The sequence below is a fragment of the Squalius cephalus genome (assembly GCF_949319135.1).
Source record: "Squalius cephalus genome assembly, chromosome: 22".
NCBI lineage: Eukaryota > Metazoa > Chordata > Actinopteri > Cypriniformes > Leuciscidae > Squalius > Squalius cephalus.
This window is the reverse complement of record NC_137143.1, coordinates 17,043,164-17,064,844: the sequence shown is the minus strand read 5'-3', so window position 1 is coordinate 17,064,844 and position 21,681 is coordinate 17,043,164. Positions and strand designations below refer to the sequence as shown.

Sequence of the window (21,681 nt, the reverse complement as noted above, 5' to 3'; positions counted from 1 at the left end):
TATTTTGTAACATTGTAAATGTCTTAACTGTTACTTTTGATCAAATATATTACCCTATACATTTGCTGTCATCTTTCTTAATATTTAAAAACACTATTAAGTTACAAATTAAACAATGAATGTTAAACATTCAATTAGTTGCCAAAATAAATTAACTGCAACAATTCTGTCATACTTTAACTCATTACAAGAAAAGAAAAAAAAATGCTTTATTTTTAATTCCCATGTGCAACACTGTAAATGTAATCTTTAGCAAATCTTAAATCTCAATTTTTCATACTGTACATTATAATGTTGTATTGCCTACATTCACTTGAAGTATTTAAAACAATGTTTTATTTTTATTTAATTAAGTGTCTTGGAAAAAGCTCTAGTGTTAATTAATGTCTCCTAACTTGTAATCTCTTCAACCCCCACAAAACAATGTTGAGGTCTTTAAAAGCAAATAATAAATTGTTCATTGCATGTGACTTGATCTTAGAGCCTAGATATTACTACTACATATAGATGTCATGTTGATGAGACCTTACTATATGCATGTGCATGTGCATGTTACGCCAAATATTTTTGTTCCAGACAGTCACCGCCATCGGCAGAAACCAGATGGTAGGCTTGTGTAGGCTAAGGCAAGCCTAGCGTAGCTGTCAGTTGTGAGCAGAGTTAGCTAGCAAAGGGAACTGCCATATGATTTCAAAGCGTAGAGACCCTACGGATCTACCACATCCAGCTGCCGCTGTTTCACACTGCTAATTAGATTAGTTGTGCAGACACTAATACACCACCTCGGGCCAAAAAACTTGAACATGCTGCCTGTTCACAGCCAACAAACCTCTGACTTTCCAGGACAAGAGCCGGATGGTAACTCTGGGAGGGGAAGGCTCCCAGCAAATAACTGGTGACAGATTTTTGCATGGTCAGTCAGATTTCGGAGTTAGCGATCAGTTTTAACCCTCAGCCGCAGGGCTGGAGACAGAAACAAGACATGAAGACCATCTGGAGAGGGAGTTGCTTTAGCATGTGTGGAGATAGACTCCCAGATCTGTCACTCTGCATTAGACTACCATCTTTAGTGTCCAAGACCAGAGTAGGTTAATCAAAGAGATTTGTGAAAACGTTTGAGTTATGAAGATGGTAATTTCCGCTATAATCTGTATTGGTCTAGTTTAGTTCCCTTACTCTGCTTGGTGTGGATTTATCTGATGTTCAATAAAAAAAAAAGTACCGCTATTTCAGGTAAATCACACAAATGATCTACTCAACAATACAGCGTCTATAAAAAGTACTCATGTCCTGATTAAGTTTTCATGTTTTCAAGGATCTTTATTCTAAAAAAAATATTATGGAAATTATATGTTATTATATTAATATATTAAAATATATTAACACACATAACATATTTTTATGTACGGTATAAATGCAAACAAAATGATTGTGATTGATTAAATCAACAGGGGGTGCAAACATTCCAGACACAGGATAATGTCTTGTCTCCATATTCCTTCATTCATATCAGGTATGTCTAAAGGACTATATTTCGCCCTTGTCTGATTGTCTGAGGATGAACGTGAGGTGAGGTGAAGTGGATCTATTTATCAGCGTAGTCTTTATTTAACAAAACAAAAGAGAGTAATGCAAATGAGAAGGCAACATAACAGTGTGCTATGCACGGACAACACCAAACAATTAAGGAACTGAAACCATGTTGTAATTACCGTAGTCTCAAGATGACAACACGTGACATTATATTCGGAGCTGTTCCCGTTCTCAGACTAAGAATGATGCGTTTCTATGGCACCACTATCAATGCCTAAATGAATATGCAACGTGGTACAAATAGGAGATCTCAAACAACTCCCATCTTACAAGCTGTAATTATGAGCTCTACGAGGACGAGAGCACTTTTTACAAGTTGAAATCACGTAATTGCAGTAATTATGACATGGCATAAACACACCTTTAATACACATGAGCTAATGAAATAAATGAGAAACAGGTGTGTGATAATCAATGATAAAATGAATAACCATTGCAACAAGCTTAAACACAAGAGAAATACAGGAAATGTTGAAAACAAGCTAAAAGTCCTTGAAAATTAAACAGATTGTGACATTATGCCATAACGTCTCCATAGAATGAGGGTGAAAGTCTGGACCAGCGAAAAAAGAGTTCACCAGGGCAAGGCAGACGGCGCAGGAGACCACCAGTGCGGAGCAGGCGGAGCTTGAGACCCCCAGAGCGGAGCAGATGGAACTGGAGACCCCCAAGGTGGAACAGATGGAGCAGGAGACCACCAGGGTGGAGGACATGGAACTGGAGACCAGGCGACACTTAAGGAAAAGGAGGCCTAGGTGGAGCCGCGGTGATGAGTGCCTGAGGTGGAGTCAGGGTGCAGGAGGAATGAGGCAGAGCTGGTGTGAGTGAGGACTGAGGAGCCCGACAGAGCCGAATGGGTGGAGGAACGAGGTGCAGCCAAGGGCCTGGAAGTCTGTGGTGGAGGTAGAGCAACGACTGGACTGTCCAAGGTGGAGCCGGAGGGACAAGGGAGCCTGGTGGAGCTGGAAGACGACAGTCCCAGGTGGATGCAGAGAAGGGAGGAGGTGGAGTAATGGGCTCGGGGATCATTACACCAAGGCAATGCTGGAGACCAGGAGGCTCGAGGGGTTGCACTGGGCAGAATTAACGGAGCAGGAGGAATCAAGGAGCTGAATGGGACGAACAAAGCTGACACTGACGAACTGGATGGCTTACTTGGCGGAGAAGAGAATGGGAGGCTGGGCGGGACCATCAGCGACAAAGAACACTTGAGGGTAGTCTGAACCATCAATGAAGACGAAGACTTGTAGCTGGGCAGAACCGTGGTGACTAAGAAGACCTGAGGCTGGGTGTAAACAGCGGCGACAAAGAAGACATGGAGCTGGGCGTAACCAGCAGTGACGAAGAAGACTTGAAGCTGGATGTAACCAGCAGAGGAGGAAGGTCTTGAGCACTGGAAGTCATCAGAAAAATATGCGGTGGTCGTGATTGACGAAATCAACAGGGGGTGAGAACATTCCAGACACCAGAGAATAGCTTCCCTCCATGTTCCTTCATTCATATCGGGTAGATCTAAAAGGCTATGATAATTCACTCCAACCCAGTATAATGATTTCAAAGTCTCATCGTTAAAAAAAGATAAAGGGCGATAAATTACTTATCATTTCGGCGGTCTGATGTTCTGTGACGATTTGGCTGAGGATGAAGACGAGGTGAGGTGAGGCGAAACGGATCTATTTAGAAGCATAGACTTTATTTAACAAACAAAAGAGAGTAATCCAAAGGAGACAACAAAATGAACAATGTGCTATGTATAGACAACACTAGACAACGAGGTACTGAAACTGAGGGCATATATACACAAGAACAGTGGCAGAGCCAGGATATATTCATAGCAGAATGTGGTGGCAAAGAAATGTTCATTATTCAAACATAAAATTGAGTTTGACTGTAACATACTGGACTGGTTTAGTGCCTACAACAAAACTGAATACAATTAATTGTACATAAATATAATTGAGGTAGTGGTGGAATAGATCAAGTAATACTGAGTGAATTTGACAATTTTTTCTTAATCCAAGACTGTAAGATATGTTTCAAATACAATGCACCTGAAAAATTAAACAATGAATGTTAAACATTCATTTAGTTGCCAAACTAAATTAATTGCAACAATTCTATCATACTTTAACTCATTAGAAAGGAAAAAAAATGCTTTCTTTTAAATCCCCATGTGCAACAATGTGAATATGATAGCACATAAAACAAATGCCAGAATTTAAAATCTGTAATTTTATACATAATTAAATGCGATCCATTTCCAATTTTTTACTCTGCAAACTAAGGCAACATGGTCCCCGTTTTCGAGTACAAATGAACAGGACTCATCACATTTATTTGTCCATTAAATTACATAAAACTTACATTTAATTAGAGCCTTATTTTGTGAGCTCATTTACAGATGTCAGATACATTTGAGGGTGACGTTCATAAATGTGACATATTCTGTATATAACAAAAACATGATTTTAAAAAAAAGTTTTGACGCTGCTTTAATCATCTCCACATTTAATCATGTTGTATTTACACAACTGTTCGTATATCTACTGTTTGCCGGACACTGAGTCTCCCTCTGTTTTTGTTTTTGTTTTGTTTTTTACTCTCTTGTTTGATTTGCACCTGGCACTGAGGTGAACCAGAAAAGTCTCCTATGTGTTGTGGTCGTAAAGAGATAGAGGCCGTAAAGAGGTCGTAAAGTTCTAAATAAACTAAATTTAGGTGGTGAACTGATAAAAAAAGATAAAAAACAAACACAGAAACAGCAATTGTGAGCGGGGTGGCCAGGCTTTGGTCAATGGTGGCTGTGGCCCACCCTGGCCAATCCCTAGCTCCACCCCTGCACAAAAACGAATGAACTAAATGAGGAACAGGTGTGTGATAATCAATGATACAATGAATAACCATGACGACAAGTGTAAACAGAAAGGAAACACAGGAAATTATGAAAAGAGACTAAAACAGACTTTCAAGGAGAAAACAGACTCCTTGAAAGCAAAACAGAAAACACAATGGATTGTGACAATAATTTCCATAAATACCAAGTATTTACATTTTTCATAATTATTTATTTAATTATATATTTAATTATATATAATTATTGATATAGATATATATATATATATATATATATATATATATATATATATATATATATATATATATATATATATATATATATATATATTAGTGGTGGGCATAGATTATTTTTTTTAATCTAGATTAATCTCACTGTAATCTTGGAATGGCTCATAAAATGGCTCATTTGAATTCTGCCGAAGGCATTCAGAATATGTGTGCTACCCAAATAATGACTAAAGGGCACGTGTTTCTTAAATACAAAGTGACATTTAAAAGAACTTGTGAAGAAATGCCAGAGATTTTTTTTTTAGTTTTTTTTTTTACTTTGAGCAATGATGGATCTATAATAGACTCTTCTTATGAGCATATAAAACAAAACAGCTCCTTGGAAAAAATGAAATGTAGCCTAATATTGTAGTAGTTATAAACAAAGGTCTATTTTTAGTTCAGATTAACATTTGAGAGCAGCAATTTTATTCATAAAACCAACGTAATGTTACTTGAAAGCATTATAGCCTACTATTCCTGCCAAACTTCCATGGTTGCAGTTAGTGTTACTACAGTAAATTCATGGTAAATGTTGCAGATCTGTGGATAACACTGGATAGTTCATTCATGGCACAATGTTTCTTCCTGGTTTCCACGCACTGTTTGATCCGTTAATAACGGAGAAATGTGAATGTTTCTCACTAGATCTCGCAGCGATGTTATTACTTAAGTAGCGAATTCAAATTATTTCTTTACTGGATCTCTTATTAGCGCTGTGTAGTAACAGTGTCGCTTGATCAAGATCGGCTCGCGCTGCTTTGGTCCAAACTGATAAACAACGGTCCGTCACACAATAACGAGTAGCTCAGTTTCGTTCCACTTACATTACGTTTGCCATTTGATGTCGGACAATGTTGTGGTCGCGCCAGCGTCTCTTACATTATGAGCGCGCTTGCCACACGCGACCTGCCTACATTTGAAATAACGAAATTTTGGTCGGCAGGAAAAATGGTCCAACAAACCGTTCGGTCTGAAAATGCGTAAAATATCAAGGTGAAAGTCATCATAGCTTGCGTAGTATAGACCCAGCTCCCAACCCAACTTTGAGAATAGATTAACGGCGATATTTTTTTTTATCGCCCGATAAGAGTCTCACGTTAACGCCGATAACGGCCCACCACTAATATATATATCTCAATAATTATACTTATATATAATTAAATAAATAATTATGAAAAATGTAAATACTTGGTATTTATGTAAATTATTGTCACAATCCATTGTGTTTTCTGTATATATATATATATACTTTAAGGGGTGAATACTTTTGAAATAAATGTTCTTTAAATGTTGCGTCATCTTTGAGAGTGCATATATTGTGTTTTGCACTATAATGACCCTGGTTTCACTTACATTTAAGTTAACTGACATTAAAGAGTCTTTTTCTTTTCACGGGCACTGCAAGTATAGTTAGCATATGAAGGCCCACACGTCATTTTGATTTTGCTAGCAGGGAGAGCGACGGCTCCTGGGGCGGAGGCACACGACACAGAGCAGAAGTAGGGATGCTGGGAGCTGGATGTCACAGCACAGACCGTGTTGTTCCAAAACACACCAGCCACCCCCAGTGCTAATGCAGCCTGATGGCTTGAATGCCAAGAAAAGGTTACATTCACAGTTTAAAGCACACCAGCATTGCACTGCAAATGCTTAGCCAGGCATGTGTGCTGGATGAGACAGATGTACAAGTCAGCATGCAGAAAGTGTCAACCACCACAGCGTGAGACAGAGCCTGAAAGATGTACTGTCCAGAGAGAGGAAAAGAGTCACTTTGTGTGTGAAATGTTTAACTCTTACATCTCCATTGTGGTGAGGAAGTACAAAAATGCACCATAAAAACATTGAAGATGAAGTAGAATGAAAAAATGAGGGGACATAATATGCAATTTGAGTAGACAAGCTTCCTGAGTGTTTATTTTAAAGGAAGAGAGAGCTTGTTTCTCCTGGGATACACTCGCATGTGACATCTGAAAAGACATAACGGATAAGACATCAGGGCTGTGGCAGATGGAACGCAACATTGATGCCGCTTGTAAAGGAGTCCTGGGGTTTGACCGTGCTTCTGTGTGACAGAGGAACATGGAACGTAATTTTATGTGACAGGAAACTGCTCCTCACGTATCATAATGAGGCAAAGAGGGTGCAGGGGAACGATGTGACAGCCTGTGCTAAACCAAAGAATCCACATTGAAGTGTAGGAAAGCATTAGGGTCAGGCCTCTTGCAGGTCTCTGGGAATGCTTGCTAACTCCGGATAGATGCCTGAGTGAAACCTGATTCAATTTTAAAGTGATCCAATTGGACTGGACTACTCAAGTCAAAAGCAATAATTGCACCACTGTATACGTACATATAAAACAATAGGGTTTCAACACTGATTTTTATGTCTTTTTTTCTGTTTTTTTTTTTCTTTCTTTTCTTATAGAGTATATGTGGCAAAAAGCACACAGTGGTAAAGGCCCATTTGATAAAATTTTACTCTAAACTTTTTATTCTATATATGACACAAAAACGTTTCTAAACATCCACATTTCACTATGCGAGTGGATATTTGGCTGATCGTTGACATGAAGTTGATATGATACTTATGTTACAGGTTTATGTAGCAAATGAGAATGGTAAATTTACCATACATTAAGGTTTTGTACAGACTAAAGAATCTGTAAAAGTGTGGTATTTGGGGTAAAAAGCACTTCTCTACTGTTAGGGCTAAAGGCACAATGTTTGATGTGATAATAAAAAACTAGCTGACTTTTCCATTTGATGACAAATACTCAACATAATTTATTACATTGGATGTCTGAGATAATCGCCATACTATATTTATTATGAAAGCATCATATTTAATATATGATATGAATCACATTATATGATAACATATCAAGACATAAAATATAAAATACATCTCCTCTCGGTGTCTAAAGCTAGTGTTCGTATATGGGAAAATTTTGAGCATTTGAAACGTATGGTGTCCAATAGGCTATTATTTGTCAGCCTCTTGAAAACATTTTCCCTATCTGAGGACACTTGTGCAGGGAATGGTTGCTCATTGTTAACGTCATCTGAACTTACAGTGAATTAAATGAATGATTGGATTATCACTGTGCTTATATTGCACACATTTGCATGTGTATGTGCATTTACCTCTATTTGAGGGAACTCTGAGTATGTGAACTCCACTGTGGGGACAGCAAGCTGGTTAGAGAAAAAGCTGGTATCTCCAGGTGTCTGCATTGAGCTGACATTCGGACCAGGACAACCACCTCCTCGACTGCAACTCATCGAATGTCTCTGAAAGATAAACACACATGCATGGTAACAATTTGGCATTGTGAGGATATACAGCAATCAGAATGCGATAATGTTGCCTACTATATTACTATAGTGACCAGAATGACTCTTACAATGATTTATACAGAGATAAATACAGCAATGAAGTATGTTATAGAATGATATGTGAGGAATGCATTTAAGTGAGGAGCTTTTATTAAAAAAGTATCACTATAAGAGATACAGTGCTATGCATAAGTTTAGACACCCATACTAAAGTTGACTAAAAAGAGGAATAAAAAATCATCTTTTGGAAACTGAACTTAATGCCTTAATTAAAAAAATTAGGAAAAATCCAACCTTTAAGGACACCAATTTTCTTTGTGAATGAATAATGTATTGTAAATAAATAAATGTTCTTCCTTAAAATACAGGGTGCATAAGTTTGGACACCTCTATGTTAAATTCCCATAGAGGCAGGCAGATTTTTATTTTTAAGTATTTTTATTTTTATTTTTTTTAGGATACTATGCATCCTGATAAAGTTCCCTTGGCCTTTGGAATTAAAATAGCCCCACATCATCACATAGCCTTCACCATACCTAGAGATTGGCATGGTTTTATTTCAGTTAGCCTAATAGCTAGTTTGATTTGCATTGAGAGATGATCTTATGGAAAGTACCCCATGCCAATCTCTAGGTATGGTGAAGGCTATGTGATGATGTGGGGCTATTTTAATTCCAAAGGCCAAGGGAACTTTATCAGGATGCATAGTATCCTAAAAAAAAAATAATAAAAAAAAAATACTTAAAAATAAAAATCTGTCTGCCTCTATGGGAATTTAACATAGGGGTGTCCAAACTTATGCACCCTGTATTTTAAGGAAGAACATTTATTTATTTACGATACATTATTCATTCACAAAGAAAATTGGTGTCCTTAAAGGTTGGATTTTTCCTAATTTTTTAAATTAAGGCATTAAGTTCAATTTCCAAAAGATGATTTTTTATTCCTCTTTTTAGTCAACTTTAGCATGGGTGTCTAAACGTATGCATAGCACTGTATATTGTGATGGGACATGAATGGGATTGAAAAGTATTTTTCACTGGCGTGTGATTTGAATGTGTTTACATATTTTTAATACATGATGTGCACAAAACATGAGTATTAAGGTATTCTAAATATGTTTTTTATTAGCTCAGCATCCTACCTGTAGGATTGTTCTTGTTTCAACACAACAATAATAATGTGCTTTTAAATCTAATTTGTAGTTGCATATAATTGCGCATCACTAAAGCCCTGCCTAAATCCTAAACTGATATTGATTTCTCATTGAGTGATGGTTTAGGATTAATCTGTTTTGGTTGAAACTGGCCCTTGGCTATTTAATGACCTACAGATTAAACTGTATTGATCGCAAAACTACTGCTAAATGAACAGATTCTGTTCTGTTGTACAGCAACTGACATGAGCTACAGTATATATATTACTGTTTGTCAACGTTCACAGAAATACATGCAGCTACGTAAACCTCAAACAAGTGCAAATGATGACTGACAGAGCCAAAATCAATGTAAATCTATACAAACACAGTTTGAAAGCATAATGGAAGGGAAAATACAGGCTGCAGTGTTACAAAATCAACTGTGACCAAAAACAGTCATCAGAGTAATTCATATCAGACAGGCCCTGAAAAACATAAAACAGCAGCTGCTGGACTTACAGTGTCTACCGCTGAGGAACAAAAAACGATTTTGTTACATGCTTCAAAACACAACTTATTTAACACACAGACAAACACAAATTGTCTCCAGAATGGATTTGTTTGACATAGTTTAACTCTATAATTATATTCAATTATGTGTGTTATACATATTACAAAAAAACAGACTGTACTTCTTAGACAAACAAACAAAACAAAAAAAACAAAAAAAAAAAAATTAATAATAAATTAAATTAAAAAAATTTATTTGGGAGCTTTACCCATCAGTTTAGCATGCCTCATTAATATTCAACCAACCAAAAACAAACAAACAAACACAAATATACAATAAACGAGAACAAACCCAATAATGCCAATAATATTGTTCTCGCATATTGCTATTGTTAAAAAAATAAGAATGAGATGAAGATGTAGATAATATGATGCACCTTATGATTGTTATAGTTGTATGTTCTTGTAAATAGTTAGTGTGCATGTGAAACAACACTTATTTTTCATTCATACATGATTAGGTCCACAGGAACATAGTGGCCTGAAAAGTAGGTGGGGAACATAATAAAATGCATTATCAGCTTGACTCATTAATATTAATTATGTGGCAAAATGATTTGCACAATAATTATACCTGCCCTAGCACATTATTCTCCCTTGTGTGTCTACTTTTGCACTGTGCATGGATTACTGTAACATTCGGTGCTTCATTCTGAAAAAAAGTGGACTCCTTCATCTTCATAGGCAGCAAAAGCCATTAAAGTCAAAATTAGCCACAAATTCCTGAGGTAAAATGTGACAGCAAACAGCTTGGGAGCGGCGAGAAAGAGGAAGAATAGGTAATTTCTGCACTGCAATTCCTTTTCCCCGTGAGGAGAATCAATATTTAATTTCTCTGTCTGCAATGATAACGAGATGGCAAAATCATTGTTTATATATTTGAGCTTGAATAGACCTGTGGGTAAGTGAGGAGAGAGAGAGATGCACTGGCAGACAGCCACAGCAAATGAAGCTGCTCGTCCACTCAGCTGATGTGAAACAAACAGCATTGCCTAAAGACCATTAGCAAATGAGCAGACTTCTACCATGCCATTGTGATCACTGTGACCCCATGACTGAGAACGTCCACATCCTATTACATGCCACCCACACATGATCAGAGGTAGCAAAAAGAAAGATTGTACATGTGCACAATAATTTGAGAAAGATCAGAGGCATAGACCGTGTTTCTTCAATAACAGGCTTTTGTCCTAGCATTTCAGGGCAATTTAATGAAGACAATTGTTCTTACCATGCCTTCATTTATTTTAGGCTTATAACTTTGTAAAAATAAAATAAATAATTCAACTGAATATTATATGATAATAATAATAATAATAATAATAATATCATCAGTTGTATTATTATAATTTATTTTATTTTTACACCGTTAAAAAAGTACATGTCTTCACAAACTGTCTTTATAGAATTCTCCAGATGTACAGTATGTACACTGCTGGTCATAATTTTTGGATAAATTAAAATAACGCGAGTGTTTTATGAGAGTTTATTTTATAAATTTCATAAAATTGTCCATAGTCCATAACACCTAGAATGGCTAGACACTTTCCTAAATGTTTCCCACTATTCACTGTATACAGTTATTTTAGTTAGAGGCCGTGTGCTAAAGCTGTTCTTTTTTCTGAATCAATAAATGGCAAAATCACTGCATAGAGTAAGAGGAACCTGAGATAATTGCACAGCTGCAAAATGAATATTTGTATTTTACAAAACATGCCATCAAACTGAATTTTCTCACAGTACGAAGATAAATGACAGCGGACAGAGAGAATGCTGTGTGAAGAAGAAAAAAAAAGAGAGAGAGAGAGAGAGAGAGAGAGAGAGAGAGAGAGAGAGAGAGAGGGGGGGGGGGGGGGCGGCAAATATGTGAACAAAACTGTTATCTCGTTCTGAAAGACGGAGAATGACCTTGCATTGTGGAGATAATTTATCCTCAGAGAAGGTGACCTTTGGAAATTACATTTGCAGAGAAGTGGAATTGGAACTGCTGATACATTTATAAAAAGAAGAGACAAAATAGATGAATAAGACTGAGATTATTTAAGAAAAAACAAGATGGGTGTCACTGTGGATAATGTGAGAAGTTTGCAGTTGCTGCACAGATGGTGGCGCACTGGAGCTTTTTAACGTGAGAGGAAAGACAAATGGATGAGCAACTTTCTTGCCTAATGCATCCAATTTAAATTGAAACAATAATACTGAGATCATCTGAAAGTATCTGCAGTGGCAATTACACATAAATAAGACCAGGGTGGTGTTCAAGTATGGAAGTTGCCATACCCTGACATTCAGGGGGACAAAACAGGGGGAAAAGACAGAATGCTCATTAAAGATAATCCAAATATTTTTTTAGAAGAACTGATCTGAACATTGGGAGGTTTCTAGGGATAATTCATAGGAATATGGGAGGTTTCTCATGATGGGCGCTGCTGTGCGATCTTAACGGTGACTTCTCTTGATTGGATTCAGAATTGTGGGTACCTGTGTTTTGTCAATTAATATCCTTTTTTTTTTTTATACTGTAGAAATCACATGGCAGATTTTACATGACCATATAAAAACACAATCACACCCACTGTCGATCCTCAAGCCAGAATGTATACATTATAGCATAAAAGAATTCCTATTATTAATTATATTTATCAATTTATATATAAATGTAATTTTCTCTGTGAATAAATCAAGATTTGACTTCCAGTTTGGAACACTGTTGTTGCGCACTCGCAGTTAATTACATAACTTAATCACAAGTCTTTTTGGATTAGCTGTCAACATACTAAAGTCACTAAAATGTACAATATATACGAATTTTGTAATAAAATATCCAAAAATCACTTGCACAGTGTGATATATTTCCTGTAGTTGTGAACTTACAATATCCCAAAAGTTCCCAAAGATTTTTAATTTCAGAGAAATTCCAATTTAAAATAATGGCTCGTCCCTGTTCACTTGTCGCCTGTCAATGACGTAATATTCGCGTTATCCCTGGTTTCCGCTCGTACTGCCATAGTAACCATGGCGACAGACGTGGACAACTGCGTTACGTCTAGCGGCACGCTCACGCTGTTGTTGGTTCGTTCAAACATTATGGACCATGGCAAGCAGACTTTGGGACAAAAGGAGAACTAAAACGAGGTTCAATATCAGCGTGGCGTTTTCGAAATGCCGAGCGCTCCACGTCCGCGACAAACTTCGATTTGACAGAGACGCACAAACGTAGAGGTGAGCAAATGTACATAAAACGAATCAATGTTATATGGCTCAACATGATGAAATGTTAGAATATGATCAGTATGTTATTCTAATGTTGATCTAGCTTACTGCTAGTCTCATACAGCCAACAAACTAACACATTGAATAACATTATAACTTTCAACACACTCAAATGTTTAGTATGATAGTGTAGAGCAAGTAAAACAGCGCTGCGTTACCTCACAAGTTTCATTTGTCTAATAAACTGACCTGTGTGAGTATTAATTCAGCACTTGAATTAACCGATTTTTCTTATGACGGACGAAAGTTTTGGATTCAGTGTGTAAAAATGATTGACACAATGTGAGGTTGTATTAATTTTTTAATACTTTGGACCTTAAAGAACACAAAGAAACTTTAAACCCAAAAATTGTCGTGGACATGTTGTGGACTCTTTTAGTATGGTGGATTTTTTTAGACATTTTGTTTAGGTATAATGTGGTTACTTGGGAATGTCTTTGTTGCATGGCCAGGGGGAATTGTCATATCCCAGGATTTCGTGAAACACCACCACTGAATAAGAACTTTTGAAATATAATCCTGATGCTACGGAGCTCAGTTTCTCCTGTTGTACAGCAACTAGTCATTAACTTCAAATGAAAGAAATGGACATCACTGCTTTCTAAATGAATACCAGTAATTAACAGCTTTTAGCGTGTACTCTGTTTTTGTGCCTCCCTCTAAGTGACCCTTTTTTAACACACAAACATACATTTGTCTAGTACTGAAAAGGCTTAAATGTTTTTCTCATAAAATATTTGTTTACTTAAACACCTGGATACACGTGGCAAAACTTTGAGCTTTCGCTGCCAGCGGAGCAGGTTAGATTCCCGATGAAAAACAAGTTCACGGGATAAACAAGTGTAGTGCGAGGAGAGGCCGCTAATTTGTTGCCTGTTGGCCAGTGAGAGGCTATTGATTGGGAACTAATTGATTGCCAGCTGAAGTGATAAACCATGTGCTTGTGCAGACAGCATCACTAATACAGGAATGGAGCGCCTGAAATCACATCGTGGCCTCCGGTGTGGGAGAAGAGCCCTGCCGTTCCGCACATGCTATGGTGATGAATGCTCTCCAACATCTGTGATCACCTGTGCTTTGCTCTTTATTCAATCGATGAGATCTCTGTGTGGTTAAGCACAAATCTAAGATGGTTAATGCAAGTAAATTACTTAATCTAGTGAAAGGCACTGTGGCGTTTCGAATGCAATGCATTTGGCTGGAAAATGGTCCACAAATTGCTACAAAACTCATTATAGAAGTAAAACATGTCTTTTTTTTTTTTTGCCCAGTCATGATTACAGTGAACGTAGGCAATCAAATCTGAGTGAATGCATGACTGATATAACACATTGTGAGCTGCATCTACTACAGAAGTACAGTAATTTCACTTCATTCCGTGAGGAAAAAACCCATGGTTTAATGACTACATTTTAGTGTTTAGCGCTTGCAACACATATAAGAGACAAAGAGGGCAGGAGCTCCTTTTTATTACTGTGAAATGGGCACTGGATTGTGTTTAAGTGAAGTTAGACATTAAAGTGAAACTCTTACATGAAAGAAATGTTATGTTTCTGCCAGTGGCAAAATGGGAGTGTGCAATCACTGCTTTGCTCCCAAACTCTGTTTCTCAAACTACAAAAAAAAAAAGTGCTAAAACATAAAAGACACGATTTTGGAATGCAAGCAAAATGTTCAGACTTCAACTAACTATATTTGTGAGTACTATACCTCAGAGATATTGGTAGAACTTGACCAGTCATACTGTGAAGTCGAGACAGGCTTCCAGATGTTCAATAATTTGAGATACTTTTTGCAATGCTCATCATGCTGTCGTAGACTTGAAAAGAATCACAGTATGTATACGTATATATAATATATGTATATATACAAACACATATGAATAGTTCAGCTATGAAACTATCCGCGTTCGGATTGGTTCATTCAAATGTTATGTTCCGAGCCAACCGATTTCACATATCCATTTCTATGTCCCTATATAACCTCAACGCATCCAAACGAATGCACAGTCGCTGCGCGCTAAGAGAGTTCTCTTTCTAGCCCTCCACCTCCCCAGCACCACCTGCCTAGATCTGCTTCAGGGGGGTTTCCCTCTCTCTAGCAGCAGCAACATGTTTCCTTTCATTTATGCTCCGAGCATTTAGCAGAAGCAAGTCATACTTGCTCTGTAGCAGCAACCTTAGCACAAAACCAAACCTATGTACATTTTATTTTCATTAATGTTTTATAAATTATCCCGAGAGTTGTCATGACTGAAATGCTATTACAGTATGTGATTAACAACTCAGTCACAGTAGGCCTGTCTTTAATGGCTCATACATTTTTTGTAAATATTAATAATAATAATAATAATAATAATAATAAGTCCCAGAAATTGTTTCAGTTATGACTCTTTTTTCAAATTTGATTTAGTCTAGTTAGTTTTGTATCAAATACGACGTGATTTGTGGTGATCGAGATCTGTCAGCAACAGCACATTCGTGGACAGCTTTCCTTGGGCATGAAATCACCCATATGCCAGCAAACCAATGAGAATGCTGAACAATGTTGACGATGCATCAAAAGGGGCCAAAGCTGTTGTGGAATCCGAAACGCACCATAACTGGCAATAATTTTATAATCTATATGTTACTCCTCAAATGACAAGGGAATTTATAGTAATTTATAGTGTTAATTTTTATCTCTTTTTTTTTTTTTTTTTAATTGCTTACACAATTTCTGAAACTATGGCTCCTTTTCTCGAAATTCTACACACAAACTCTACATGCAAAACATCGCACATCTCTTGCAAAAACACCCTAATTGAAACTATCTTAACTCTTCTAAAACTGCTGTTTTTGCATATTTAACTAAAGGCTGACACAATCCATCAAATGATTACCCATATACACACCAAACTACACACGGATATGACAAATGCAAAACACTACTATCTTCTGTCTATTGCATGTTCAGTGTGCAGTGGAGTGTACAGGAGTCGACCATAGGACTCACACGAGCATGCACAAATACACTGTATATACAGTATGTATGGACAATTGATGAACTTTACAGTTATTGAACTGAATCAACACTTAACAGACATGAGCTGAATAATGACACTATTGGCCCTATCTTACACCTAGCGCAATGCAGCGCCAAGCGCGACGCAAGTGTTTTTTGCTAGTTTCAGTCCAACGCAGTTATGATTTTCATGTCCTGCTCCACGTTGTTTAAAAAGCAAATGCGTTTGCGCCCATTTGTGCGCCCATGGGCGTGCTGGTCTGAAAACGAGGTGTGTTCAGGCGCATTGTTGGCGCGTTGCTATTTTGAGGCAACTGAAATAGACTGCGCCATTGACCAACTGAAACCTGGTCTAAAGTCAATGGCGATTTTTTTTGTTATTTAAAGAGCGCGTTAGTAATGTGCACCTATAGGCGAGTCCACAACGCGCGTATACTCGAAAATAGAAAAATAGCGAATCCGCCATAGCGCAAGCGCAACTGGCATTTAAAGGGAATGGGAGATAAGACTCTGATTTGGTTTATTGCACGTAAAGCCCAAAACACACCCATTACTCATTAAGAGAATAGGGACAACCCTTTTAGATCATGCGCCTGGCTCGCCGACCATTTTTCCTGTCGTTTAACTAGCAAAAGTGTATTCGGACACGCCTTAACTGCACTTGCGCCCTGCGCTTTAGACCATGCGCTTAGATCGTTAAAATAGGGCCCTATAGCTTGTTAGAGAGCTGATTTACAGCAGAATTTGAATTTGTTACAATTGTGAAGCTGCTTTGAAACTCTGTATTGTATAAAGCACTACAGAAATAAAGGTGACTTGACTTGTATGCATATTCACTATATATTTACAAAATAAACAGAAATGCAAGGGGATAGAAATAATTTCATTCTCAAAACACAGAGTATTGATTTCTAAGTGAACAAATTAGGTATAAGTGATTTCACAAATGCTCATTGGGTGTAGGTAATCGGTAAATGAGTGTGGCACTTAAATGACAGTGTTTTCCAAATGAAACACAAGAGCATTCATAGTTTTGAAAGAGTGTATAATGTAGAGAACTGTTTAGCATTTTTCAAAAAGTTTTGTTTTTCAATTTCAAACTGAGTATAAAGCAGATAATGTGCTTTTGGTGTATTAGGTGTATGAGTGAATGGTTTCACTGAGTGGGCCTCAAATACCACTTTTAGTGTGTAAGCAATTAAAAAAAAACCACCAATGTCCATTAATCACAAAAGAGTAATCTATCTTCCTTTCATTCAAAAACCAAATACAGGAAGAGAAATTGTGGGTAACAGAAAGCCCTATTTGTGTTGAACAGAGTGGGGTAACAATGAACTCACTGTTACAGAAATCTAAGATTGTATGCATAAGACGCCTTCCTCTGAAGCTTGCCAAATGATTTCACTAATGGCTTGCAATTAGCGTGTCATGGCACGCACACAAAACATGCATTATCTTGATGAAATCCCAGCGAAAAGGGTCTAATCTAGAGAATGGTGGATGATGTTATTGTGCTGGGGACCCGACCAGGTTTTTATGAAGTGTTGAGTGACAGAACCGTGGCGCCACAGGATGAAGAGTTACAGCCCAATGGACTGCTGGGGGCAACTGCGCATTCGGTCCTGCCACATGATTGTCACAGAAGAGTCCACCCCCGGTGGCCTTGCCTTCTGTTCCTGTTTATGTGTGTGTGTGTGTGTGATTGGCTATACTGGGAGATAAATTCAAGTGAGATCAGCAGCTCTCGGTCGATGCAGGAGGAGGAATTCAGGAAACAGCATGAATGACAAAAGCATGCTGGGCTGCATTATCAGATGTAGGGGTTATCAGATGCGGGTGAGTCTAAAACACAATCCTTGGTTCTTTCGATTGCTTTTTTACAGTATTGATCACGGCACTGCTAAGGTCAGTAATCTATCATTCACAGGGTTTCCAAGAATGTCAGACCCCTGTTTTTCAGCTACTCTTATTTTGTTGTCGTCAATCACCGAGAGGTTTTGACCAGCACTTACAGTGAGTCTGAGGCAAAGCCAAGTTTTTCAGACCATTTCAAACAGCCTAAATACTTTGAATGTTTTTCATCTTGGAGAAAGAGACTTTCAAATAGTATTTCATAAGTTAGTGTGCATTGATTGAAAATGAAATGCCACACATATGGTTAAAATGCAAATATAATATTGTTGGTATTATATGTGCAAAGGCAGATGATTACCCGAGAACAGCAATTCACATTTGGCTAAACTGTTATTATTATTTTTTTTTTTATTACAAGAGTTACAATAAAACAAAATGCACTTTGTAAACCCAGTGAGAAAAAAACAGGCATCTACACTACAGATGAAGGACAGATAAGAGATGTGCTACTACAATGAATGGGAGAAATAGGAAGAAATAAAACCCAACATGGCTGCTCTAGTAAAGCAAGCCCCGCCTTTCAAATAAAAGAGCCAATCATCAATCTGCAAAGTCATTGTTTGATCTTGTTTGATGACACTGCGATTGTAGCTCCAGACAGAAACGGCAGTAATATGGTAGCCGTCGTGAAACTTGTGCTCAGCTTTCGCTCTTTAAAAAAAAAAAGAAATTATGGATAGCCTCAATTAATTTACATAGGAGCTGCACTTGCATGACTAAAAATAGCTGTCCGAGTGCATTCCCAAGATGGTCGCAGAGTGAACAGACTCACTTTTAAAGGGACTGTGGCTCTGATGCTGCACTTGAAGTGAAGTTGAAATCAGTGGAAATTGAGCCTTCAACTAATGGAACGTCACTGCACAGCATTTTGTTTTACACCATGTCGTTGTGATGCGACATCCATTGTAAACTCTAGTGAATAGAGGTCCTAAATGCAAAAAAGCAAAAAAGATTTCCAAACTCAAAGATAACCTTAGTTTTGATAAACACATTTGCTTGTGTAGCAATCTGGATTTCTCTATAATCAAAATGGACTTTTTTCAAAGAGGATTACATGCTATACTGATTTTCTCTAAATATATTTTAGATCTGAATACAATTGTGCTGTCAGATTTTATATAGGTCAGATTTATGTGAACTAATATGAGGTAGCATGGGAAGAAATACAAGGTGAGCCTAAACAAAATCCCAAGATTATTACTAAGAGCACAAGATGTGGCGTCCTTTATCTGTCAGAGATAACGGCATGTGTTGATGTATAATGCTTGGGACACATGAATAATAAAAAAAGGGGGGAAAAACGTGCCTTGATCATCATCTAGCATTTCTCACCTTTACAATCATAGTAAAATCTGATTTAAACTCGAAAAAATAACATTATGAAATTCTGTTTGTGGCAAAAGTTGTGTATATGTGACCTACATTTCCAGCTCTACAAACTCCTTTGCTGTCTGAATAAATGATTATATGAAAGAGACTACTGACTTTTACTTGGGTGCAATAGACATGGATTTTTAGAGAGGATTACTCAAAGCTGAACAGGTTTTAAAACACCTAATCTGCAATGATAATAATAAAAGATGTTTACATAAGAGAGTCTGGTTATGATAGCTGTTATGGCAAGTTTGAGATTAAATATAATATTGAGATCACTATCAGTGTAAATCTTTTCTTAGACAGGGCATTTTAATAAATTTGATAATCTCAATTCTTAAATATAAAAAAGCATATTAGTTTAACAATGAACTTAACAGGGATAAATCATATAGCCTATAGGGAACAACTCGGCTAAAGACAAACCTTAAGAAAAAATTGCTTTTCACTACTCCCAATTACAATCAAATTACACCAATCCACATCAGGGCAAAACTCGTAGGTTTTCTCACACAAAAACTTATACCTTATCATTTGTCTTTTCTCTTGGTGTAATTTCAGTTTAAAATAGACAGACACGCACATGTTGCTACAACAATACCCAATTAAACAATGAAAAGTCTCTCAATTTACTTTGTGTTTCACTCTGTAATCCCAAAAGAAGTACAGTACTTCCTTTATTATAATTGGTTCCAGAGCACCCATTCAAAACATCACCGCAATGGCATCTCTATTCCAAAGACAGCTGCAAAGCAAGATAAGTGGAAAGTATTACCTCCATAGCTCTAACGTGATTTATAGTGTTGTTAAAATGTCTCAAAATATTGAAAGTGTTGTGGATACCTGATGCCTCCAACATAGCATCTTTAAAAGATAAATTGCACAATTCCAGCAATCCAAGATGACAAAAAAAACTGCATGTACAATTAGAGGCAAGAGGTCATATAACAGAGTGCAGGCGAGAGATTTTATGACACCTGGGACAAAAAGTGACGACTCCAATGAAAATCTTCACGTTTGATCATTTGGTTAATAATATAGCACTGTGGGACTGGGATAAAAGCCTGCAATATTGATTTTGGCAGAATAAAAGCTGGTTGATATATTAAAAATTATTTAATTTGTAACTGTTTAATCAGTCAAAGTTTGGCAAATCAACACAAAAGAGGGAAAACAATCACTTTGTAAAAATAAAAATGAACCTTTCTTTTATCACGCCTTTCAATTGGAAGTAATTCATCCACAAACAGTCTCTATGCATCTTTGACTGGATGGTATTCCATTCAATTAGCATGCTAATGAGGGCATCTTGTGTCTCTTTGCGTCGAAGCATGAGCCATTATCAATTTATTGAGAGACAGAAAACGATTGGTGGGGAGGCGTAGGGCCACGAAGGTGGACTTTTAGACAATGTGGGAATGTAATGAAAAGAATCTAGAAAAGTGCTGATGTTAAACAGTTTTCTTCTTTGTTGTGATCACACTGCAGGATAGGGGATAGAATTAGCATATCAGATAAACAGGAGGTTGTGCATTCACATTTAAGGTGCTTTGGATGTAGGATATGATCAATGATTTGATCAATATGAACATTTTCTTAAATGATCTTGGGAGTCTCACATAACCAATATTTTTATTTTATTTTATTATTTTGGTCATTCAAGCATTGTCTGTCAATTTATCGCAAACCTCAAAAGGGCTTTATGGACCTTCAATGGCACCCGAGGTGAATAAACACGACCATCAAAAATGCTCCAGCATTCAAAAACATCTCAGATTTGTCTCAATTAATGTACTTTGAGTGTGGATAGTTGAAACTACAACACAAGATTATGCGATAATAAATGAAAAGAATCAGTTAATGGACCAAATGTTTGTTTCATAAAAACGTCCTTTCGTTAGTTTATAAGGAGCACTTCAACACTTCATTTTAGAAAGATTTTGAAAACTTTGTTGACTCGAAACCCGTGACTCAGAAAGTATGCCAATGAAATTTAAAAAAATCAATATTTGCTTTTACTTACGGTGAATACTTGCGTTCCACAATTGAAAAATCGAACCGAGATATGTCCATGCTAAGAAGAAATTCATAGATATTAGCTGAACAATAACATTTTTAATATGAGCTTAGTGTTATGCAAAGCATTCCGAAGCCATTTTGCAAAACTCCATCCTGAGTCCTCTCTCCCTATTCACTTCAAATCACAGTGTCATCAGTTCTTCTTTTTCCTCCAGTGAACTACTTTCCAAACATTATGACCAGACTGCAGATGATAAGGGAAATAATTATTCTAGTGAACTTATGCCATTTCTCCCCAAGAAGTTTTGCAGGAGAGATTTCGATAGTGGCAGCGGT

The 21,681-nt window shown here is 37.0% G+C and overlaps 1 protein-coding gene across 1 annotated transcript in view; it reads right to left on the bottom strand.

Annotated features, from left to right (window-relative positions):
- Window positions 1-21,681, bottom strand: part of naaladl2 (N-acetylated alpha-linked acidic dipeptidase like 2) — a 295,368-nt gene that overhangs the window by 79,166 nt on the left and 194,521 nt on the right. Inside the window, exon 10 of the mRNA XM_079856568.1 lies at window positions 7,863-8,009. Coding sequence (XP_079712694.1) covers window positions 7,863-8,009 — 147 coding nt within the window. The remainder of the gene's footprint in view (window positions 1-7,862; window positions 8,010-21,681) is intronic.